Genomic DNA, 26,089 nt, shown 5'->3' on the forward strand with positions numbered 1-26,089 from the left:
TCCAAAGGATGCATAATGAACTCTTCATTTTACGGAATCTCGGCAAACGAGACTTATATCCAATGTCTCCAAAATATATGGCTGTTTGCTTGGTTTCATTAATGCACTACAGGGTGAGTGATGATATCAGGGTGTAGCATTTACATTTTACAACGCAACCAAAGGTGGCGAAGATACTGTCGACAAAGAGGTCCCCGATGGCGATTGTGTTTTTCAGAATATTAACCCGGCGGTAGTCGCGCCCATTTTCCCAACGTGAGTGGTCGCGTTAGGTGTCCCTGACACCCCAAATGATTTTTGTCTATTTTTTCGTAAAAATGCATATTTTTCATAAGTTTACATCCTGGCATATATTTTGCGTATTTGATAATTGATATAATCAGTTATTTAAAATCATTAACTTAAATTTTAATTTTTTATGTCAATAATTCTGAGCACCCGAAGTTGGCTGTTCGAATTCCTCCATGAAATAACCAAAATTTAGTTTTTCGTCGTTAGCCTAGGAATACAATCGAAATAAATTGAGGTTAGCAAACATGGCATGTGATTTTATAAAATCTATCACTGTTTCTCATTATATATGGCATTATTCTTTTATTAACAAAAATTTATCATTGACTTCTATTTGCCATAGGTAAACACTACTTACCAATAATTAATCGATTTCCCAACATGTATTCTTGAGGCAAAATTTACGATGAGTATACGATTGCTTTTAGCAATTGAATTACTCCTTTCAGAATTGCCATGCAACATTAGAAGGGTTAACTAATTTATTCTACTATCTTCAACAACAGTCAAATTTCATGCTACTGAAAAGTTTTATTGAATTGAAAGATAGTTGGAAATGATTCATGTACACTATTTATTTACTTTAAGCAGTCACTGCAAATTTTCAACAAATGCTTACCACACATTAATTTCTTACATAATTCACAACAAATTTTTGTTTTTATATCTTTACTTCTAGGGCAAAGAACGCATCTTCCAACTTTTTTCTTCACTTCCTCCTCTTTCTTTTCCTCACAATCCGACTCATTTTGCGCATATTTCTCTACTTTCCTTCTCAGCCCTCTGGGAATCGTGCTTATTTTTGATCTCCTTGTAATGTATGGTAAAGTTAAGGATCTAGCTATCTCACGAAGAAAACTTCTCCTCCGCAATTTTGAATTAGGATTGGTATCCCTAAACATAATGAATGCATTGATGCCAGCAGTGTTTAGCAAATGAAAGAAAACAGTCATTGGCCATCTCCTAGTGTTTTTGTTGGTACAATAGGTGCTGCACATTTCATCTACTGTGTCTACCCCTCCTTAAGTTGAATTGTAAAAGGTCAATATTTCCGGTTTCCTCTTATTTCCCGTGGATTCGTCGATAGAAATTCTGCTGTGCATTGTTGATAATAGAATGACATTTTTTGATTTTTTTGGGACGTACGAAACCAAAGCTATATTCTTCCTAAAGCAGAATAAGCTGCTTTTTTCTTCTCTCTCTCTTACATTCACTATATCCGGTGGTAATTCCCTTTTATTCTTGCGCACTGTTCCCACAAGCGTCAAATTATTCCTTATCATTTCCTCTGCTAACGGAGTACTAGCGAACCAATTATCTACTGTGATGTTTCTCCCACTTCCGATTATAGGAGAAACCATTCGCTTTACCACCTCTTTCGGACAGTTATCGACAAAAAACGGACCCTCTGGTTGCCGTCCTGCGTAAATCTCTAAGTTCAAAGTGTAGAATACACTCGAATCTACCAGGGCAAAAATTTTGATGCCGTATTTTGCGGGCTTGGAGGGTAAATATTGTCTAAATGAACACCTTCCCCGAAAAGGAACCAATTGCTCATCAAATGTGGCAAATACTCCAATTCTGTAATGCTGTTGTATATTACCAACAAATATCTGAAATATATCCCTGATTGGTGCTAATTTGTCTGCCTTTATTCTCTCCATTCTAGTATTGAGGTCGTCAAAACGAAGACACCGAAGGAGAAAGAGAAATCTGTGATGGCTCATTGAAGAATAGCATAGTTCCACCCCTAGTCCACTGCGATCCCACAAATCCAATAAATTCTGTCTCCCAGATTTATTTGCCCCGGCGAAAAGTAAAATACCAATCAGGCATTCAATTTCTTCCATGTCTGTTTTGCTAGCATCTCTTTCACGAGAATAATTTTTAGCTACTTTTTGTATCTGAATATTGGTGCAACTTACAATATGCTCTATCATTCGTTCATCAAACATTGCACGAAAACAGTCTGTTGGTGTTCTGAACCCATTTTTGTTGCCAATAAGCCCACTCCTCTGAGTAACAATGTTACTTCTTGATGTTCTGACATTTGGTCTTGGTGCCTGCATATTCCATTTAGTTACCCCATCCTTACCAACATACACATGGTCACTTCTCTTTTCTGAAAGTTCAACGTCACTGCACTGTTGTTCACTATCAGTGTCATGCTCCGACATAGAACACCCGTCTTCTTCCTCATCCGAAGTTCCGCCAGAATCAATGACTTCCTCATCCGATGATTCATTCAAAAGACGAAGTATTTCGGTTCTTTCTTTTTCACGGGATATAGCTGACATCTATTATAGTTTGGAAACGATGAATGTAAGTATTAGAAGGCCTATTGTCAACGGCAAATGAATGATAACACATAAATGATAATTTACGTGAATAAGTACTGCGCTTACCTTATTGAACGAAGTATTCAAGAAATCACCGCAAAAACTTCGCAATTTGCTGCGAAGGCAGAATGTAATAAGTCCTCCTCCAACTATTCAATCTAAAGTCGAGGTATCTCTGTCTTTTTTTCAAGAGAGACTGCAGAAGTCTATAATGTATTGAATGCAAATATTATAAGTATTACAAAATCTGTCTTTCATGTTACCGAAAAACTAGAAAAATGATTGCTATATTGATTTAAAAAATTCTCTTACCTCATTGACGGTCGTCGACAATTATCAAAGTCGGTGTTTCTCCAGAAAGTAATAATTGGATGACGAATCCATGGAGATGATTATCACAGCTCTAAATATCTCACGTCTGTCTTCACAGGCCAACCATTCAACAAGACAAAGGAAACTGAAGTCACAGCCCTGTATATATACCCACCCCTGTCCTACCGATTAATCCCCAGCATTGAGCAATCATCCACCAGTGGTATTTGTATTCAGACTAGATCAACTTACACGAGAAGTATCTCTATCACTTGCAAAGCATAGAGACTACCAGCTGTGTTCTCCTGTAATTCTTACCCAAAATTGAGCAATCATCCACCATTGGTATTTGTTTTCAAACTAGATCAACTTACATGAGAAGTATCTCTATTACTTGCAAAGCATCGAGACTACCAGTTGTGTTCTAGTGTGATTCATACCCAAAATTGAGCAATCATCCACCATTGGTATTTGTTTTCAAACTAGATTAACTTACATGAGAAGTATCTCTATTACTTGCAAAGCATCGAGACTACCAGCTGTGTTCTAGTGTGATTCATACCCAAAATTGAGCAATCATCCACCATTGATATTTGTTTTCAAACTAGATCAACTTACATGAGATGTATCGATTTCACTTGCAAAGCATCGAGACTACCAGCTGTGTTCTCCTGCGATGCTTACCCAGCATTGAGCAATTGGTCCGACTGCGGTATTTATTTTCCGAAGAAATCAAATTATTTGGAGAATATCTATGCCTCTTGCAAATAATTCAGGCTAACAACCTTGTTCCCGTGCTTTTTTAACACATTTTACATGCTTCCACCAGTGGTCATAGGAAAAATTGATTCCATTTGCTTACAGTATAACTGCGTGAAATAAATTCTTTTCAAAAATTGAATGCGGAAAGGTAGTAAGCTTATGTGTGAATGCATAGTTCTCCAAAGCTAAAAATGTAATCGTAAATAAAGAGGGCTAGCAATGTACAAATAACTTACAGAAAAATAGAAATTGAGAAACTGGATATAGCAAACATTGAATTTGTTTATGCGAATACAGCCACTAAAATCTACCCATACGTAAATATTTATTCATGTAAACATAAAAAGACAACTTTCATTGTAAGTTTCAAAAATAGTAACAATCAAATGAAATTCAAATGGCTGAAAACATTTTGGTGACGAAAAAACTTATGAGGAAAACCGTAAAGAGAAAGGTCGCGTGGGGTGTCTAGCGCACCCCACTCTGCAGAGCTTTGACGAAAGTAATTTTGTTTAAAAACTTGTGGTGATATTATAATCATATTTCACAGGTGTCTTCAGAAAGCTTAAAAACTCAGCTAGAGGAAGGTACAGATCACTGCAGTCAAAACTGGAAGAAAAAATCGCGCTTTTATAAGGCTGGGGTGTCTGGGACACCCCACGCGACCACTGCCGGGTTAAATATTTCCTTTGTCAATTCTTTTGTTCTTCAGCTGCCTGAGAAATATAAGATAGATGTGACACAATTTAATTGTACTAAATCAATGGCGGAGATCTCGTTAGGCTCCATCCATATGAGAAGGAGAATGTCAAATCTAAGACTTCCGAGACAGGGAGGAAAAATTATTGTGAGAATTCTACATCCACTGTAGGAAGAGGCTGAAGAAGTTGAAAGGTTGGAGATGTGGACGATATGTAGACTTTTCCCGCTGTATAAAAACACGGAAAACCTCTTCTCATTTTTCCAATACAAAAGCCTGTGTGTGCTTATGTGAAAAATTGTATTTTTGATCACATGCAGAATGAATCAAGAAAAGGAAAAAGCGGGATAAAATTCATGTCTATGTACTGCTAAGCATCCTAACTTTAACAATTCAGGCCTTATTTTGAAATCTGGCGAAATATTGAAACATAAATATAATAATTATAACTCAAGTGTTTTTGGCATCAGTTTTTTGATCTTGCTTCAAATAAAAAATTTTACTGACAAAGTGGTTCGTATTGGAAATGTAAAAATTTTAATTTTAGTTTCAAAATAGTTAAGCATTTAAATAAAAATTAAACAAAACAATAAAAATGATGTTGCAAAATTTTATGAATTTTTGATTTATTGCAGTCTCCCAGACCACACGTCACTGGTAGTGTAACAAGAATTGCACGTCACTGGTTAAGGGTTAAAACTAGAGATGTGCGAATAGTATCCGCGAATACTCAAATACCTCGAATATTAGAAAGTATTCGATATTCGAGGTTTCGAATAGTTATGCGAAAAGTACCGCCTCGAATACTTTGAATTTCGCGTCATACACTATCGCACGCACGTCGTTGGTAGTTGACTCGGAAAAATTAAGAGAACTCTAGTCGTTTAGTGCTCGCTGCGCCGTTTTACGCAAGTTGACGAATTACATCAAATTCGTGGATTTTAGCGGAGAAAAGAGTTCGACGAGGGGAACCGAAAATGGTCGGGTGAAAAAATCCGAAAATCCCCGATTCCCCCCACCAGGAGAACCTCAGTGCCGTGGGATAGCAACCTTAGGGCATTTCCCACGATCCGCTATCCCCCTCCATTCAGCACTTGCCTCACCCACTCTGACGCTTTCCTCTTCTCCGAAATCAAACAAAAGGCCCCAGATCGCGCAGGGATCGCATTACGAAGACCCCTGCTTCGAAAAAAATATCGAGTTACGAGAACAATAAAAACGTGTTTCACGCCCTCCCCCCTTTTCTCACCCACTGACCTTTTTCTGGCTACCTGCTTCGAAGTTCCCCATTTCTGGAGGTCAACAGCTGTGTGAGTAACGTGGGATACTTACATTAGCGCAATTCCCAAGATCCGGTATCCCTCTCCATTCAGCACTAGCCCCCCCTCTGAGGCTTTCCTCTTCTTCGAAATAAAAAAAAGGTCACAGCTCGCGCAGGGATCATATTACGAAGACCTTAGCTTCGAAAAAATACCAAGTTACACGAGAACAATAGAAACGTCTTTCGGGCCCTCCCTTTTCTCCCCCACTGACCTTTTTTTTCCTACCAGCTTGGAAGTTCCCCATTTCTGTGGAGGTCAACCGCTGCATGAGTCATCTATTAGCACAAAAGGTGTCTAAGAATGACTTTCGTCAATTGATGTTACACCTTTATTGAATTGAAATATTAGTAATGTGCGCGTAATTTCAAAAAGAATAAGACGACGTATTTCTGAGTTTATTTAAGCATTTTACGCAAAGAAATAAATGTCAAAATACGACGGAGACTTAGCATTCTGGCGAAACTCGATATGAGCAGCAGAGCTTCTCGGGAGTTGATGCCGTATTTTTTTCCGAAAACATATATCAAGTTACAATTTATGAGTGGTGCTATAAATCTTTATTGTTACAGTCCCAGACAAAGGGATATTTTCTCAGAATATTTGGTTTCTCCCTGATAGCAATTCCAATTCATCTTCTTATCTCGTGAGAACTCCCAAAGATGGACTAATAATAATAACTAACAAAAAAAACTAACAAAATAATTGAAGAAAATCCGGTGGAAAAGAGCTTGTATTTTGCAAAATGCCTCAGATTGTCAGCTAGCACTTGGCAGCAGGAGTGAGGGTAAAGCGATGTTAGTTGAATTAATTATATGCCCAATTGTTTCCATAAAATTAAAATATTCATTAATCAGCTAAATTCCTGTTCGAATCATTTAAAGGAAATCAAAATTACTCCCCAAAATCTTGTGTTTCCTGCTGCATAGGCAACCGAGTCAAACATACCAGCATTCATCATTTAGTATTCGAGGTATTCGAATATTCGAGCAATGATTTAATATTCGAATTCAAGAAATCTGCTATTCGACCCATCTCTAGTTAAAACAAAACTTTAGGTATGCACCTACATTGTAAAAAACAAATAAAAATTTTCTCATTCATACAATGCATTATTGAAGTTTTAATAAAAGGAAGTCATGCTGCCCCCCCCCCCCTCTGTATTGGTATCGTCTTGTTGTAACTAAAAACTTAGTTTCAATCAAGTAAAGTAAAAAAAACCCAAATAATGTTAAAAATGTGTTTGGTCTCACTCTTTTTTGAATCTCATGCATGTTATCCAATTGCCAAAAGCTATCGAGACACCTTCGCATCCAGTAAGTCACTAGCATTTGTTCTTCAGAAATGGAGAATTGAAGCAGGTAGGATGAATGGGGTAGAGGTGGGTTAAACTGTTCATTTTTATGAACCGTTCACTTTGATCCTGTTCAGTAAAAAGAACAGTTCAAAATATCGGTTCATAGTGAACAGGTAGGGTCATTCGGTAGAAAATATTGTTTATCATACGTTTAGAGTATATGAAAGCTTAGTGTGGTATCGTAAGGCGTTTTAAACAACATTTTTGGAGATGCATCCACATTGCACAATACAGCGCACTTAAAAAATTAAAATTTCATCGTAGGCGCCAAAAACTAAGTCCAAAGATCATCTTGGTAAGGGGACCGAAAAAAATGTTCCACAATCATGAGTTCAATCGTTTCCTAAGTTTATGAATCGTGTTTTAAACAATATTTTTGGAGATGCATCCGCATTAAAAAATTTCATCGTAGGCGCCCAAAAGTAAGTCCAAATATCAACTTGGTAAAGGGACCGAAAAAAATGTCCCACAATCATGAGTTCAATCGTTTCCTAAGTTTATGAATCGCGTTTTAAACAATATTTTTGGAGATGTATCCGCATTAAAAAATTTCATCGTAGGCGCCAAAAAGTAAGTCCAAATATCAACTTTGTAAAGGGACCGAAAAAAATGTCCCACAATCATGAGTTCAATCGTTTCCTGAGTTCATGAATCACGTTTTAAACAATATTTTTGGAAATGCATCCACAGATCCACAAATGTTCAAAATACGAAATCAAAATGAACGCGATATCCCAACTGAACGCCCCGAGGAAACTAATATTTGATCTAATATTTCGAACGGTTCGAAAGAACTGATATTTTAAATATCAGTTCAAATATTAGTTGGAACGAACGGTTCGAAAGATCTAATATTTTAAATATCAGTTCAAATATTAGTTGGAACGAACGGTTCGAAAGAACTAATATTTTAAATATCAGTTCTAATATTAGTTGGAACGAACCGTTCAGTGGCTATCGGAGGGGAATAGTAGAGAAAGAAGGGGAGGGGCTCGGTCGTCTACGACGCACTTCGGCGGCCTTGGATGGCCTCCCTCGTAACCGCCATCTGTTGTACCCACAACGCACTTGCTCGAGTAAGCTGCAGTTCAAAATGCCTCTTGATGATCATACCTACTGTACCGAGTACGCCGCAATTGTGCAGTGCCGACATGAACAGTGAACAGGGTGTTTTAGAGAACGGTTCATTTTCGAACCGGTTCATTTCAGTGAACAGTTCGTTTTGGCAGTTCGGTTCTTTTTGACCCATCTCTAGAATGGGGGTATTGGTTGAGATGGTGTAGGGATGAAACGCTTTACCATTGTTGTCATGAAGCTTAATATTTTCCTTCGAAGATGATGATTTATGTTGTGTGTGGCCTTGGAAAGGAAAAAAAAAATCAGAGGCATGGGCTAATGGAGGGCTGAGGGTGTTTTTTTAAATCTTCAACGAAGCCACTTTTGACATGGTCATTATCTTATGGCGTTGAGATTCTCCTGATGGTTGATCAATCTCTTGGGAAGAGTCACTATGTGCCTATCATATTTTGCCTCAAAATTTCCACGGCTGAAATTCTGTTCCATAATCCCAACAAGAGCTTTTAAACAAATTGATTCATGGGTAGGACAAGCATCACACTGCAATGCAAAGAGAGAATTAGAACTCTTTCCACTCCGTCGTATGGGACTGAAGCGTAAATTTATAATTTTGGATCCAGATCCGATGTGTTCAAAGAATTTGGGTTCCAAAGTATTGGGTAAAGGGCAATATCTACGGATATTTGGATCCGAGGTATCCAATCCGACCATCTGTATTGAGTATTTATTGGTGCTGATGTAATTCACACCTGCTGATGATGAGTAGTACATTTACTGCTGTTCTTTTAATAGAGGAAGTTATTTGTATTGTGTTAAAACTTCTTGAGCAAAGTCAGTGGTTTGCTTGTGGCTGTTCATGATACATACTCCTTCTTCCACAGATATGATTTCAAAGGCATTATTGATTACATCTTTTACCCACGTATGACCATGACTCCCCTGGGACTCCTTGGCCCCCTGGCTCATGACTGGTTCCGGGACAACAAAGTTGTGGGCTGCCCTCACCCTCACGTACCTTCTGGTAAGTCTCCTTATGTTTTCCATAAATGACTAATACTGCTTTTTGGATAAAAAGTATGTATCAGTTCCTGTATTTTATCTTACACAGCAGCTTTGATAATTGAGATGGATATGGAATCGGTATTTTTTCAAAGGAAATCATATAAAGCTGGTCTATTAAACCCTTGTGTCATATCGTATATTGTATGTGTATTTGTTGTTTAGGCCCTTCTTACAATTAATTATAATTTCTAACTCCCTCTGTTAGTTATATTTTAATTTATGCTTTATTTTAATAAAAAAACTTAGGACTAGTGGTATGACTTCTGTATTTAGTCCTTAACCTTTATCTTGAGAAGAAGCATAAAATATATGTAAGGTACTAAGTTAATGCTTAAAGGAATCATAAATATACCATTTATTTTGTTTGAGAATAAGAGGTTACCCTATCAATTAGGACATTATTACAAATCATTACTCACAACAGTTTGTTTTTGTGTTATTGTACCTTTGAATTGCTTTCATCTTTTGATGATTTTTATAAGGCTGTTTGATGTTTCTTAAACTGAAAAGGATATTATTGTCATTGGATGATCCCCCCCAGCTCTTAATCACCATAAACTTTCTCAGAGATGAAGCACGACCTTGTCTTGCCTTCTTTTGGAGAAGTATTGTGTTGGAAATCAAATTTTACTTTTAGGTGGGCAAAGATTAATTTTTAAGTGTATAAACTGTTAATTTATTTGTGAAGTGCAACTAACGTAAACTTGAAATGTTGATGGTGACTTACATGGAGTGGTGAAGTTGGATCAGTTTGGCTCCATGGTTGTCCTCCGCATAGGCAAAACTGTTGTACGAAGATGAACCGATGTGGGGGATAACCCAGAAACCAAACTGCGCCAACATAAACTTGACATTAGCTCAAATGAAATGTGGTACTCCTCAAAATACAAAGATCATTGTTGTATTGGCATAACCCAACTGCTCTACTTCAGTACATTCATCTTGAACTAGTAATGTCACTCAACTACCTTCAAGAGGAGCAAGTCCTTCCTCTAGGATTCATTTGTTAACACCTCTATGGAACTAGGGCCCCTCTTATGTTAGAGCAGTGTTCCCAAACTTTTTCGAGCCACCACCCCCTTGGATCCATAAACCTATACTTTACGCCCCTCTAATCGGTATCTTTAAAATAATAATCAGAATTATATGCTAATTAACCAAATCAGGAACATTGTAATAATTAAATTTAAAAGAATGACTAATTAAATGACTTATAAATAATTAAGTTCTCTGTGTCGTGAAGTTGTACGAACGATAGACCAAATGAAACTACACCCCTTCAAACGTTTCCCTTGTGCAAGAAAGGCTTGGAAATATTTTTCAACCGTTCTTACTTTAAAATGTAAGAAAACACATGGCTTAAATTACTTCCATATGCGGGAACAAAGTAAACTTTAGAAACGAAGCTTGAAAACGAAGACAAAAGGAAGGTTACGGAACCTTCGCATTTGTCGCATTGTCAGGACCCTCCGGCGCCCCCCCTGCTGCCCCCTTGGCACTTTTTGCCCCCATAGACTACAGCAACGCCCCCCAGGGGGCGGTAGCGCCCATTTTGGGAACCACTGTGTAAGAGTAAGTTATTTTATGGCTGCCCTGCCTAATCTGGTGCAATTATTTGGTCCCATAAGAATCAAAGAACATGTGGCTCTCACCCCCCTACCTCGCTTATTCCTCAAGACGAGTCAGAGCTGATGGAACAAAGTCAAATTGGCTGCTTAACCATTGAACCAGTTGACTACAGAGACACTAGGGTCGATTCCTGAACTTCTTCAAAAATGCATACAGTGTTTAGCACAGGGCAAGACCTCTAGTTCCGCTATGGTAGTACTTGTGCAGTAATTAGAAAATTAACCATTGTTTAGCCCTCATTATGGGAATTATTTCACTATGAAGAATTATTGAGACATTAAAAAGGATAATATTTGGTGAAGTGGGTAATTCCCGCTAATAGGGTGGTTTCCTATTATTTTTTTATTGCCTAAATCGAAAGATTATTACTTCTTGGGTACGTATTTCACGCTTTTAGATTTTAAAATGACGATATCTATTTTTCGCGACTAAATGAAAAGTGAAAAATTTCAAGCGCGCGAAAACGCGTAAGTAGGAATGATGGGAAAAAGTCCGTGCGACGCATTTCTGGTTCCCCCTCCCGCCTTTTGAGGTGACCTTGATCGAGGCTCTGAGCGCTGATAGGATGCAGGATGCTAGCGGGTAGCTGAGTACCTTGCTGGCTGGTAGCGCTTGGCTTAAAAAAGGTTTATTAATACCTTATCAAACGAAGAAAACTTTCCGACCTTAGCCAGTTTTAATAGGTGATTATTAAGACATGTTTCCCTGAGCTCTGTGCCTCATGCATGCATTGGTAACCTCAGACGATGTATAACTCCTATCCCCTCGTGTAGAAAGTATGTCCCTGTGACGTCACGTGGAGTGGAATCGCATGGGCACCAATCTGGCCTTTTTCAAATGAGGATAAAATTTGACCCTTGCCATTCGTCTAAACCGGTATTTCAAAAACCAAATAATTTGTGTATTATGAATACACTAATGATGGGTAACGAATCGCAATCAATGCCTTTCGTTTTCTTTGATGAAGGAAACTACCCTATTGGGCTTCTAAAAGTCGAATAGTGAAGTGATCCTATAGGCAGCCAGACAATAGAGTATTTGCACATTTTTGGGAAGCAATGTTTTAAAAAAATTTAAACCTAGGCTAGGCTAGGCTAGGCTAAATCCTGAGGGCCATATTCCAGAACGTCACTCGAGTGTTGATTTCCCTCACTCATCACTCCAACTGCACTCGGTCGCTACTTTGGTATTCCAAGACGTCACTCGAGTGGCATTGCTCCCTCGGACTGCCCTCGGAATCAAGTGACCCGTGTTGGAGACTCCGAGTGATCACTTCAATGGATCGAGCAAAATTCAAGATGCCTGCCGTTATCACCATCGCATATTTAAAGCGGAATATTGGGACTAAAACGATATCCAACAACAAAATTTAAATCCAGCGATTTAAATAAGGCATGGTTAAACGATTATAATTTAGTTTAGAGGCATCAGTCGTTTTAATTAAGTTCAACTAACATTCCTTCCGATACCCCATGGTGTCCATGGGTCCGTGATTTGGCATAATTTTATAATCAGATAATAATCACTGATTTTATGAATGGAAATCTATATGATATAGCAAATATCATAATCTGGATGTACTAATTTACATTTGTGCATTGTTTTACTTATGTTATCGGCTATTATTCAAAATAATGCTAAAACGTTACGGGGACCTTACTGACTGCTTTTGATTCGGCTTGGGTGGCGATTTGTAAATCAACTTACAATGACCATATAAGCCACTGTTAACAAGGTATGATGAAATTAAAGTGATATTAAAGTGTTTTGACCCCTTGCATGACATGTAATGCATCATTAACATTCCCCGAAGAAATATATTTTCAATTAACTTCTCGCATCGAGGTTCAAATTTACCGCTCTTCACTACCGCGAGACTTCTATTAAAGTTTTGCTATTGGGTGCATCCAGGGGGAGTGATCGCTCCCTGATCAGTGAGCGGACTGTGACGTCAGCGCTCACTGAGCGATCACATTCCCCCCTGGATGGTGAATGCTCAGTGAGCGCTTTGGTGGGGAACTTGAAATGCAAAACATTCAATATGGCGCCCAGCGCTTGTGCATACGTTCGTGTAGCGGCTGCGAAATATCCTTTAATTCCTGTGATAAGTTCATACCTTGTGACTCTGTCCCGAATATATATCACTCTTAATGTACGGGCCTAAAGGATTTATCGCTAACAGCTCTTTACGAGTCCCGTGATATTTATTGGAAATGCCTATTGTGTCAATCGTCCAAATATTTCGTTGGGAATCTGGCGCCTGACATTGAAGTCTTGAAAAAAGAGGTCTTTGCACTAAAATGGACGTCTTTCCCATGTTTAGAAAGCAATAGTTTCACATTTGCTAATTCCATGAAATCCGCTTCGTCTTATAGTTTCTTGAATGAGATTTAATAATTGATCAAGGACAGCAGTAGACATTATTATCACAACAAACTGTTTGTGAACATCGGGTGACTAATGATGAAGTTATATCTCAGCATTACGGGACGTAGTGTGGCGGATGTTTTGAGGAAGTGCTGGTAAACCGGTCAAATTAAAAAAGTGCTGGTGTTATCGTACTAACCAAATCTGACATTACTTTTGAAGTGAGCTATGTGCCACATGAGCTTCTAATTGAGGAATGGACTTTGAATGTGCTCGGGTTAATGTTCATGTTCCTGCTGATGACAAACAAATTTTTGTTATATCTTCTTGTCGTTCGCCAGCGAGTAGTTTTAAGGGTTTTTAAAATCGCTGAACAACTTGCTTGATGCCAATCTTTTATTGACATAATAGATTTAGCCTCTAACCTTCAACATTTCTAGTTCTGTCTACTTTATGTATGCAACTCACTTTGTCAAAGGTCACATGAAAGGTTTTACTCTTAACCCTGATATCACTGTAATATGTTTCTCTACCAGAAGACCAATATTTATAAAGGTACCTTATGTACGATCATTCTCGCGTGTGTTATAGAAATTCACCGCTTTACACGATGCAATTTTGATTTTAACTTCTTACATACTTCAGCTATTGCGCAATGACGTCCCCCGTGTAAAACGGCCAGAAGGCAATGTTGAAGCAATTACTTAGTTAACCCGGGAGAAAAATTACTCACGCCTTATTTTTTGACTAACCGGACAAGTAATACCCCGCGATTTACGTACATAGCTATATTTGCATTTATCTGAAGCCTATGAAATATTAATAAAGAATTAAAAACACATTTCAACTCGAAAATCCATTTTTCAGCGAAGGCTACATCTGAACTTTACCTGGCTTACGACAAAATTCCACCGCAGAATAATATTTTGGCTTCCTAATTTAGTAAATAAATACGTAACAAAAGGCCTTCTGCCAATCGCATTTAATATGCCTACATTACGTATAAGTCATCCAGCGTTAGATACGTTACAATGTATAATTAATACGGCTGCTCGACCTGACAGTTCTTCGGCACCATTTTGAACTCGCGCCGCCGCTCACTGGTCGGTGAGCGAGGTGATCGGTCCCGGAGTACGCTCACAAATATGGCGGCCGCTCACTAGTGATCGGGTGGTGAGCGGTCGCATCCAGGGGGAGAGCGGTGGTTCGCTCACCTTCCGCTCAGTGAGCGGAGCTCCCCCTGGATGCACCCATTGTTTTCGTCAAGTAAACAGAAATCGCCGAACAGCCCAAGAGGAATCACATTTATCTTAAAATAGGTTTACATCGGGTAAAGTATCCTCAAAGACTTTCAGTTTTAAGGAATGTATAAAAATGTAACAGGTAATCATGAACTAAACTTTGTCAGTGTAAAATGAGCAGGTAATGCGCATTCCTTCCAAATTGGCGATTCTGTCATAGGAAGTTAGCTTGTCGACAAATTTTTAGTTCAGAATTCACTATTTCAAGTAATATAAGTGCATAGAGAAGAACTGATTGCAGCGTAATCAACAGTGTTTGCGGTAATGTGATCGTGTGTTACTGAATATATTTGTGTGCAATGAAGCAATAGTTACTAAGCTATTGCGTACTTGTGGCTAAGATTTTCAAGTATTGGACTCTAGTTTTTGGTTTCACGTTACTTTCTTTCATGTGATCATAGTTTCAAAATTGCTACTGTAAACTATTGTTACTGCTATTGTAGCATACTGTGTGTAGCATTTGTCAGTGGACCTTCGAATATGTATTCCTTTTCTGATAGGAATTATCGTTTTATGATACTCATGAATTTGTTTATAAATTGAAATAAATCATTGACGTGAAGAGAAGATATTTGATGTTACAGGATAGTGTTTCTTTTCTTTGTTCCTTGCTCCTAATGGAGCATAAAGGTATACACTTTGTGTACCGTAGCATGCAACGAGGAAACCTTATTAATTTTCAATGCCCATTAGGTACATGTGAACAAAAGTTGGATAGATAAAAAGTTGGTTGGATCTCTACGATTTCGACGATTATTTGCAATTTGATGGTGAGTAAGCTCTTCCTCTTGAAAGTTGGGGAATAAGGGATCTTAATAACCCTATGTAAATGTTCAATGACAAAGAAGTCTGTGCAAGATTTATATTTCCTAAAGAAATTTTCAGAGATTTCATCATCACCATAGCTTCCACCCCACACCTTAGCATTCTTTAACTGCCAGTGCCAGTAGCAATTCAGACATTAGAGTTTCTATGATTTGTAGTCATTTGTTGTTTTTGAGTTGGTAAAAATTATCAATAATACCACATAATGTTTGGTGGTGCATATGGCGTTAAAAATGTAGAAGAATTTTTATTTCACTTCGCATGTCTTGTCCTAGGTTGTGGTGATTTATTCAGAATTATTCTATCAAAAATATCTAATTTTGTTGAGGTTAGTTTTTTTAATGGGTATTTAAAATGGATATCGCTGTCTATGACGCTCCCTATAGTAGTTCATATAAATTTCAAAATAATGTGCTCCAATTTATGTGTGTTACACTCACCAGTCTCAACAATGGGATGCACGATTCGCGCGCAGTAAATTAAAAACCGAAAGACGGTCCCCGGAAAAAATCCGATTTCGGCCATTTTGTCGTCCTAGCGACAACACGTGGCGAAAACTTCCGGTTTTCGGATTTTTCCTCCGGATCATTTCCGGTTCCCCGCACGCGTGCCAAATTTCAGCTCTCCAGCACTTCTAGCAGTGGTCGGGAATTTGTATCCATGAGTGAGTCAGTCACCACAAGGGCTGTATAAAATAGGGAACAACAAAGAAACATGCTATTTACGGAGAAAAATATTTTTTTCGCTGGTCTTCTAGGAAGCCACGTTAAATTTCGAGGGGTTTTCCTGTATAACATTTGTTTGCCTACCTACAATAAAAATTCCAGCGCTCTAGCGTTAGGGGAACAATGAATTTCGCCGTATTACTCACATACAGATTACAATATCTCTGTTCTCCACACAGCGGTGCATAGGCGCTGTAATAAGGCATTACTCACGCGAATTTCGTGGCCGTAATTTATGAGGAAGTGGTTTGAAAAAATGGCGTTTATTTGTATATGGGCTAGAAGGAACAAAACATCACTACTATTTTGTTAAGAAATCTACATATAAAAATTTGAAGTTTTTTTGCGGGTGTATTAGTGGGCCTGGATGATTGAACATGACGAGTAAATATAGCCCACACAATTCCCAGACCGAGTAAATAAAAACGATACAACTCGGAAGAATGGTACACGAAATATACCACTTATTAGGTAATTTTTATTTTTTGGGGGGGTCCCAGGGGGTTATCGGGAGACTTTATGTGCTTGTCCCGCATAACGCGGCATCGTTTCGGGGTAAATGATACGTTATTAGAAATTTTTTGGGAGGTTTCACGGGGTTATCGGGGGTTTTAATAAGTGGTAGGGGCACCGGTAAAATTGTGACGAAAACTATTCGGAAAGGCGACTTTAAAATTTTTTAATTTATTTTTCGGCGATGTTCCAGGAGGTGATCGGGGGATTTCTGGTATTTTTTTCCGTATGGTTTACGGTGGCTCGCCCTCACCAAATATTTCGGATCTAGAGCTCAGAGGGGACGGGTAGTGCGGCGTAATGTTTGCGAGAAGTTCCCAAATAGGAGACGAGGGTTTGTGAGGCGAGGAACCAGCTGCTGTCTGTAGGAGGGCTGCCTAAATATATGGGCGGCGAACACGACCCTTCGGCGAGGAACGGCGAAGCCGTTCCGAGTAGTCGCGGGGTGGACGGCGTAGCCGACCGGCGGGGGCAGCCGGCGAAGCCGGATGCGGGGGGTTTTAGGGGGCGCAGCCCCCTAACGAGCGCGCGCAGCGCGGCGAGTCTATAATATATACAACCCGATGTGTGACAGATAGCTCACTGACTGATTCACGTATACAAATTCCCGACCACTTCCGGACGTGCTGGGAAGACGAAATTTTTACAGGTCGTGGAGAAAAAATATTCATCGGGGGGAAAAGTCCGAAAACTCGAAAAACTCGATCGGTTTTCGAGATATATCGATCCGAATTAACATTGGAGCCTTATGGGACTAAAACATATTCTATTTTTTGCCTACTTAAAAATGTCACGGGAACATGAAATGTCACTGACGGAAACTAGATTTTTTGGTCGATTTTTTGATGTGAAACATTTTGCCATATTTCGTTTATAAGTATTTTTTATTATTTTTTTAAATTTCCAATGCTTTTCTTATGGGTCTATCTTTGGATTTTTTTTAAACCAACTTATAATCGTTGTAGGAATAAGTCCTTAACTTATGAGATACTAGATTTTTTGGTTGATATTTTGGTGTGGTTGCCTTTGCAATTTTTTGTTTAAAAGTATTTTTTTTAACAATTTAAAATTTCCAATGCTTTTCTTATGGGCTCACTTTGAGAATTTTTTTGACCGATTTGCAATAATCGTAGGACCAATTCAATTTAACGCAAGATACTAGATTTTTTTCTTAATTTTTTGGCTATCCTTTGATATCCACATGTTAATCAAACTTCGAGTAATTAACGATTATGTATTTTCATTGAATTTGCGACTCCTACAACGTTTGGTAACTTACAACACATCCGCCGTGAAGTTTGCATTCCCTCAACACACGATTTTAAATTTTTCGGAATTTTTTTTTACCACTTCCCGACGTGGTACGGACACCAAATTCAGGTGATTGACGTGTTTGTCAGGCCCCTACGCGCCGCTACCAGGAGAACGCAGAATATTTAATTTTAACGGGTGACACCGTCGAAAAAGCATGCTTACACTACAGCTACAGAGCCGAAATTTTTATCCAAGGTAAACGATGCCGCGTTATACAGAACAAGCACTTTAAGTCCCCCGAAAACCCCCTGTGACCCCCCCAAAAAATAAAAATTACTTAATAAGTCGTATATTTCGTGTACCATTCATCCCAGTTGTATCGTTTTTATTTATTTGGACTGGGAATTGTGTCGGCTATATTTACGCGTCATGTTAAATTATCCTGCCCCATTTACACACCCGCAATAAAACTTCAAATTTTTAAATGTACATTTCTTAACAAAATAGAAGATGTAAAAAAGGGCTTCCAGGACAAGGACACCTAAAAGCGATTTTTTTAAACCACTTCCCCATAAAGTACGGCTACGAAATTCACACGAGTAATGCCTTATTACAGCGCCTATGCACCGCTATGTGGAGAACACAGAATTGGTAATATAAATGTGAGCAATACGGGAAAATTAATTGTTCCCCTAAAGCTAGATCGCTGGAATTTCTACTGTAGGTAAACAAAGACCTTTTATGCAACAAAACCCCTCGAAATTTCAAGTGGCTTCCTATAACACCGGGGAAAAAATTCTTTTTTTTTCTGTAAATAGCATGTTCTTCGGTGTTTTCGCATATTTTAGCAGTAATTCCCTTCTCCTATGACTCATCGCTAAGGAATTCATTTCGATGATTGTGACCGTTGCCAGTACACTAAAAAAAAAACCTGTTAACCCCCGGACCGCCTTCAAAACATCGTCATAAGCTAAAATGCCACAATCACGGCTAGCATGCGTCAAGATTCTGCCTCATTATCCCCAGGTAGCATTTGTAAACGATGGGGGATAGCTGGTAGTACGCATTGCTCTGTGAGGAGTGAAAACCCTGGCGACGAAGCTGCCCCCTCCCCAGGAACGACGGAGCCATTCCGAGGAGTCAGAGGCGCGGAAAACCTCCAAGAACCCTCGGGCGGCAAAACCGCTCCAACACGTGGTGCAGCCGAATGGGTGTCTTACGAGGGGGGAGGGCGCCAATAATCCTTGGGCGGCAAAGCCGCCCCCAGGCGAGGAACGGAGAAGCCGTTCCGAGGAGTCGACGTCACGGGGGGACACATGTAAACCTTGGGCGGCGAAGCCGCCCAGAGGCAAGGAACGGCGAAGCCGTTCCCAGGAGACGACGTCCCGGGGGGACACATGAAAACCTTGGGCGGCGAAGCCGCCCCATCACCAGGAAGCTTACGGGGGGAGGGCGCCGATAACCCTTGGGCGGCAAAGCCGCCCACAGACGAGGAACGGCGAAGCCGTTCCGAGGAGTCGACGGCTCGGGGGGACACAGTAAACCTTGGGCGGCGAAGCCGCCCAGAGGCAAGGACCGGCGAAGCCGTTCTGAGGAGTCGACGTCCCGGTGGGACATATGTTAATTTGGGCGGCGAAGCCGCCCCATCACCAGAGAGCTTACGGGGGGAGGGAGCCGATAACCCTTGGGCGGCGAAGCCGCCCACAGACGAGGAACGGCGAAGCCGTTCCGAGGAGTCGACGGCTCGGGGAGACCCAGGTGAACCTTTCGGCTTTCGGCTTTGGATTTCGGCTTTCGGCTTTCGGATTTCGGCTTTGAGACTTCGGCATATGAAAATTTGGAATCTCCGTGAAAAACCTTAGAGGGTACTCCGTACCCTCACGCCCTACCCTGTTTTTCCGATAACCCTCTTGGTTAATTCATAATAAAATTCCGAAAAATATCCTGCACGTGAGAAAATCATTGTCGCCATTACTTTCTGAAGCACACCATCTTGAATAACTTGGCAACCGTTCAAGTTAGAGGAATGAAATTTTCAGGGTAATACTATTATCAAAAAGGACAACTTTTGAAATGATAACCATTGCATTCGATCGATTTATGTGAGAGTTATATCGATACCAATCTCCTTGGATACGCTTTCTTCGCTAATAACTTTCTCGTTATTCGAAGTATGAATACGAAATTCAAATGTAATACTAAAGTTGACGTGCTCAATCTGGCAAAAGTTAAATCAGGCGGATCGAATAATTAGAAGGGAAGTTATAATCGATTCTATCTATCGAAAAGCTCCGGAGGAAAAATCCGAAAATCAGAAGTTTCCGCCACGTGTCGTGGCTAGGACGACAAAATGGCCGAAATCGCGCCTTTTCCGGGGACGGTATTTCGGTTATTATTTTACTGCGCGTGAACGGTGTGTGCCTTGAGGATAGTTTATGTACGTTTTGAAAGCTGATGAATGCATTCACGTAATTATGTAATGGATTTAGATAATTTTAAACTAAATTGCTGCACAAATGGCGTCCGAAAATGCTTTTTCGAAACAAATTTCATAACTCCTTCTCCCCTCGTCGTAATTGCAGGTGTAGGATACTGAAAATGATTATTATATATGCTCATAACATTGTCTACGATATGTAGGAAACAATTTTCTTTCGTCGTCCATGGTTTTCCAGAAAAAAATAAAAACGTTCCCAAAATCACCGAAAATTACGATTTTCAAAAGATTGACACAAGATTTCTTCAATGTTTTCCCGACCGATGTCTTTTAAACTCTACAATTACATACATCTATGCATATGGTTTCCGAAAATATAAGAATTTAATAAATGTTGCAGTCGATATAACTGCGGAAAAATAAAAATGGCGGACAGTACTAATTTTTCCCGGGGAGAGGTTTACTTTTTATTGTACTACTATCGAAATATGGATCTCATACGGGCAACTTCTCTTAGATATGATAGCAAATGCATGTGACCATATGATAAGGCCATATTTAAACCCCCTAAAAACCCTAAAAAATTAAAATTTGAATATAAGAAGCCTTTTTGGGTACTTTTCATCACAATTCCACCGCTATTCTAGCCTTACCACTCATCGCTACGGAATTGATGTGGACAATTGATGACCCCTGGTAGTAAAAACCTATAAACCCCCGGTAAACCCACATACACCCCCCAAAAAATAAAGTTTTGCATATAAGTCTACTTCTTCGGTACTTTTCGTGACTTTCCACCGTTGGTTCTTACCCCAACGACTCATCCCTACGGAATTCAAGTGAACGGATGGTGACCGCCAGGAGTACACAAATATAAACCCCCGGTATCCCCCTGAAATCCCCCCAAATGTAAAATGTGCCATTAAGTCTCCTATTTGTACTACATAAACTTCTCGCAAACATTACGCCGCACTACCCGTCCCCTCTGAGCTCTAGATCCGGAATATTTGATTAGGGCGGGCCACCGTAAATAAAACGGGAAAATATACCAGAAAACCCCGATCATCTCCTGGAACCTCGCCGAAAAAAAATTTAAAAAATGTTAAATGCGCTTTTCCGAGTAGTTTTCGTCACAATTTACTCTACTACTGTCTGGTGCCTCTACTACTTATTAAAACCCCCGATAACCCCGTGAAACCTCCCAGAAATTTTTTCTAATAAATCGCCTATCCGGGTAAAACAATCGTCAGAATTCTGCCACTGTTCCATACCCCTAGGACTTATCCGCACGGAATTTATGAGAACGATTTGTGACCACTGGTTGTCACACGTATAAAACCCCCGGTATTCCGTTGGAACCCCCCGCAAAAAATGAAAACTTGCCATTAAGTCTTCTTTTATGGGTACTTGTCGCCACTATTACGCCGCATTGCACTACCCTTTAAAATCATCGCCACATGATCACTGTGGACGATTGATGACCGCATGTATAATACATGAAAACCCCCTAATCCCCCTGGGCACCCTCTCGGTGGAGAGGACCATTTATGAGGACTACGTGGAGCAGCCGCGGGGGGCTCATTATCCCCAAGACGGCGAAGCCGCCCCACAACGAGGAACGGTGAAGTCGTTCCGAGGAGTAACTGGCGTAGGCGAGGGGGAGCTTCAGTAACCCTTGGGCGGCGAAGCCGCCCCGACATTAAAGCGGCGCAGCCGCTGTGGGCTCCCTCCGCCTCTGGGCGGCGAAGCCGCCCCTTAAACGAATGACGGTGAAACAGTTCCAAAATGCCCTCGTCCTCTGGGCGGCTATGCCGACCCCTGACGAGGAACGGCGAAGCCGTTCCGAGTATTAAGCGGGGTAGCCCCGGGGGGCACACTCAACCCCTGGGCGGCGAAGCCGCCTCTCAACGAGGAACGGCGTAGCCGTTCCGAGGTATGAGTGGGGCGCTTCCCTACCCCCTGGCCGGCGAAGCCGGCCACTAGCTGAGGTGAGATTATTCGAACTAAAATTCTTCGAAGAACCACAAATGTAGACGGCGAAGCCGGAACCGGGGTTTTTAAGGGGCGGAGCCCCTTAACAAGCGCGCGCAGCGCAGCGAGTCTATATTATATACAACCCGATGTGTGACAGATACCTCACGTACCACTCACTGATTCACGTATACAAATTCCCGACCACTTCCGGACGTGCTGGGAAGACGAAATTTTTACAGGTCGTTGAGAAAAATATTCATCGGGGGGAAAAGTCCGAAAACTCGAAAAAGTCGATCGGTTTTCGAGATATATCGATTCGAATTAACATTGGAGCCTTATGGGACTAAAACTTTTTCCTTTCATCGCCTACTTGCAAATGTCTTAGGAACATGAAATTTCACTGACAAAAACTAGATTTTTTGGCCGATTTTTTTATTTGAAAGTTTTTGCCATATTTTGATTATAAGTATTTTTTATAATTTTTTAAAATTTCCAATGCTTTTCTTATGGGCCTATCTTTGGATTTTTTTAAACCAACTTTTAACCGTTGTAGGAATAAGTCCTTAACGTATGACATACTAGATTTTTCGGTTGATTTTTTAGTGTCGTATTATTTGCAATATTTTGATTTAAAGTATTTTTTTTAACTTTTTCAAATTTTCAATGCTTTTCTTATGGGCCGAATTTCGGAATTTTTTTCACCAATTTGCAATGATCGTAGGACAAATTCACTTCAATGCAAGATACTAGATTTTTTATTCAATTTTTCGGCTATCTTCATGTATCCAAAAGACGAAAGAATTTCGACTTATTAACGATTACGTATTTCCATTGAAATTGCGACTCCTACAACGTTTGGTAACTTACAACACATCCGCCGTGAAGTTTGCATTCCCTCAACACACGATTTCAAATTTTTCCGAATTTTTTTTTACCACTTCACGACGTGGTACGGACACCAAATTCAGGTATTTGACGTCTTTCTCGTGCCCCTACGCGCCGCAACCAGGAGAACGCAGAATATTAAATTTTAACGGGTGACACCGTCGAAAAAGCATGCTTACACTACAGCTGCAGAGCCGAAATTTTTATCCAAGGTAAACGATGCCGCGTTATACAGAACAAGCACTTAAGGTCCCCCGAAAACCCCCTGTGACCCCCCCAAAAAAAATAAAAATTACTTAATAAGTCGTATATTTGGTGTACCATTCATCCCAGTTGTATCGTTTATATTGATTCCGAATGGGAATTGTGTCGGCTATCCCACATGACACATTTTACATTTTAGGGGGATTTCAGGGGGATACCGGGGGTTAAAATGTGTGTACTCCTTGCGGTCACCATCCATTCAAATAAATTCCGTGGGGATGAGTCGTTGGGGGCGGTGAATTGTCACGAAAAGTACCCAAAAAGAAGACTTATATGCAAAAATTTTTTGAGGGGGTGTTTGTGGGTTTACCGGGGGTTTAAAGGTTTTTACTGCCAGGGGTCATCAATCGTCCACATCAATTCCGTAGCGATGAGTGGTAAGGATTGGAAAAGCGCCGGAATTGTGACGAAAAGTACCCGAAAAGGCTACTTATATGCTAATTTTAATTTTTAGGGGGTTTCGGGGGGTTTAATGATGACGATACTATATGGTTACATTCATTTACTATGATATCTGACAGTAGTGTGCCCTATGACATCCATATTTCAGGAGTAATACAATAAAAAGCAAACCATTTTCTGAAAAAAGTGAGTAGTGCCCGCCATTTTTATTTTTTCGCGGTTAAATCCAATAAATCATTTACAAATTGTTTATGTTTTCTGAAAGACAATGCATAGTTGTATGCAACTACAAAGTTTGAAAGAAATCAGTCGGGATAAAAGTGACAAAACCCTGTGTTAATCTTTTGGAAATCGTAATTTTCGGTGATTTTCGGAATACTTTAATTTTTTTCTGAGAAACCAAACACGACGAATGAAAATTGTTACCTACATCTCGTATACGATGTTATGAGCATATATAATAATCATTTTCGTTATCAAACATCTTAAATTAAGACGAGGGGAGGGGAAGGTGTGAAATATATTTCGAAAAATCAGTTTTTGGACGCCATTTTGGCAGCAATTTTCTCAAATGGAAACTAATAAATTTACTTACTTACGTGCCGAGGTTCATTATCTTTCAAAAAATGCATTAACCACCCGTGTATCACACACGATTCGCGCGCAGTATATTAAAAACCGGAATAAAGCGCGATATCGGCCATTTCTGTGCAACACCCAAAATTAGGTCGATGGCAGCGGAAAGTATGAAAATGTTTCCGAAAAATCATTTTTTGGACGCCATTTTTGCGACGTTAAACTTAACGATTCACTTAAAACAATACATAAGTACGTGACAGCATTCATTGGCCTTCTAAATCAACAATAACGATTCGTGTATCTCACACGGTTTGCGCGCAGTAAAATAAAACCCGAAAGACGGTCCCCGGAAAAAGGGCGATTTCGGTCATTTTGTCGTCCTAGCGACGACACGTGGCGGAAACTTCCGGTTTTCGGATTTTTCCTCCGAATCATTTCGGGTTCCCCGCACGCCTGCCAAATTTCAGCTCTCCAACATGTCTAGAAGTGGTCTAGAGTTTGTATCCATGAGTGAGTGAGTGAGGCACACATCCGGCTGTATGTAGGTAAGGCTCGCCGCGCTGCGCGCGCTCGTTAGGGGGCTACGCCCCCTAAAACCCCCCCGCATCCGGCTTCGCCGGCTACCCCCTCCGGACGGCTTCGCCGTCCCGCCCTCCCCTCCTCGGAACGGCTTCGCCGTTCCTCTTCCGGGGTCGGCTACGCCGCCCAGATATTGAGGTAGCCCTCTGACGGAGACCCGCTAGTACCTCGGAACAGCTTCGCCGTTCATCATGAAGGGCGGCTTCGCCGCCCAAGGGTTGCCCGTGTCCCCCCGAGGCGTCGACTCCTGGGAACGGCATCGCCATTCCTCGTGATGGGGTGGCTTCGCCGCCCAAGGTTTACTGGGCCCCCCGAGCCATCGACTCCTCGGAACGGCCTCGCCGTTCCTCTTCTGTGGGCGGCTTCGCCGCCCAAGGGTTATCGGCACCCTCCGCCCGTAAGCTTCCTCGTGATGGGGCGGCTTCGCCGCCCAAGGTTTACATGTGTCCCCCCGAGCCATCGACTCCTCGGAACGGCCTCGCCGTTCCTCGTCTGTGGGCGGCTTCGCCGCCCAAGGGTTATTGGCACCCTCCGCCCGTAAGCTTCCTCGTGATGGGGCGGCTTCGCCGCCCAAGGTTTACATGTGTCCCCCCGAGCCATCGACTCCTCGGAACGGCCTTGCCGTTCCTCGTCTGTGGGCGGCTTCGCCGCCCAAGGCTTATCGGCACCCTCCGCCCGTAAGCTTTATCGTAATGGGGCGGCTTCGCCGCCCGAGGTTTACCCGTGTCCCCCCGGGGCGTCGACTGCTCGGAACAGCTTCGCCATTCCTCGTCTGTATTATATATTTTCATTGCATTGTCTACGAAAGGTAGGCAACAATTATCTTTCGTCGTCCTTGGTTACTCTGAAAAATATTAAAATATTCCGAAAATCACCGAAAATTACGACTTCCAAAAGATTAACACAGGAATTTGTCAATTTATACCTCACCGATTACTTTCAAACTTTGTAGTTACATACAGCTATGCATTATCTTTCAGAAAACATAAATATTTAATAAATGATTTTATCGATATCACCGCGAAAAAATAAAAATAGTCAGTAACAGTGAACTGCATGTGCATTTTGAAAACATTGGTCGATCTGATTGGAAAATACATTTAAGTTCATATTATGGCATCAGTTTTTGTGAAGGC

General features: G+C 40.6%; 2 protein-coding genes across 2 annotated transcripts in view; one reads left to right on the forward strand and one right to left on the reverse strand.

Annotated features, from left to right (window-relative positions):
- Positions 1 to 26,089, forward strand: part of LOC124171643 (CCR4-NOT transcription complex subunit 6) — a 328,368-nt gene that overhangs the window by 280,354 nt on the left and 21,925 nt on the right. The window contains exon 12 of the mRNA XM_046550855.1: positions 9,039 to 9,178. Within this exon, the coding sequence (XP_046406811.1) occupies positions 9,039 to 9,178 (140 nt within the window). The remainder of the gene's footprint in view (positions 1 to 9,038; positions 9,179 to 26,089) is intronic.
- Positions 398 to 4,877, reverse strand: LOC124171644 (piggyBac transposable element-derived protein 3-like). The gene is made up of 2 exons (XM_046550856.1): positions 2,697 to 4,877; positions 398 to 2,588 (listed from the first exon to the last, which is right to left on the reverse strand). The coding sequence occupies exon 2, from the start codon at positions 2,586 to 2,588 to the stop codon at positions 1,314 to 1,316; it is 1,275 nt and encodes a 424-aa protein (XP_046406812.1). The 5' UTR covers positions 2,697 to 4,877; the 3' UTR covers positions 398 to 1,313.

This window comes from Ischnura elegans, chromosome X (assembly GCF_921293095.1).
Source record: "Ischnura elegans chromosome X, ioIscEleg1.1, whole genome shotgun sequence".
Lineage (NCBI taxonomy): Eukaryota > Metazoa > Arthropoda > Insecta > Odonata > Coenagrionidae > Ischnura > Ischnura elegans.

Bases quoted from the DNA above. Each gene is read 5' to 3' on its own strand.
- LOC124171644 (XM_046550856.1), bottom strand. From the start codon at position 2,588: ATGTCAGCTATATCCCGTGAAAAAGAAAGAACCGAAATACTTCGTCTT.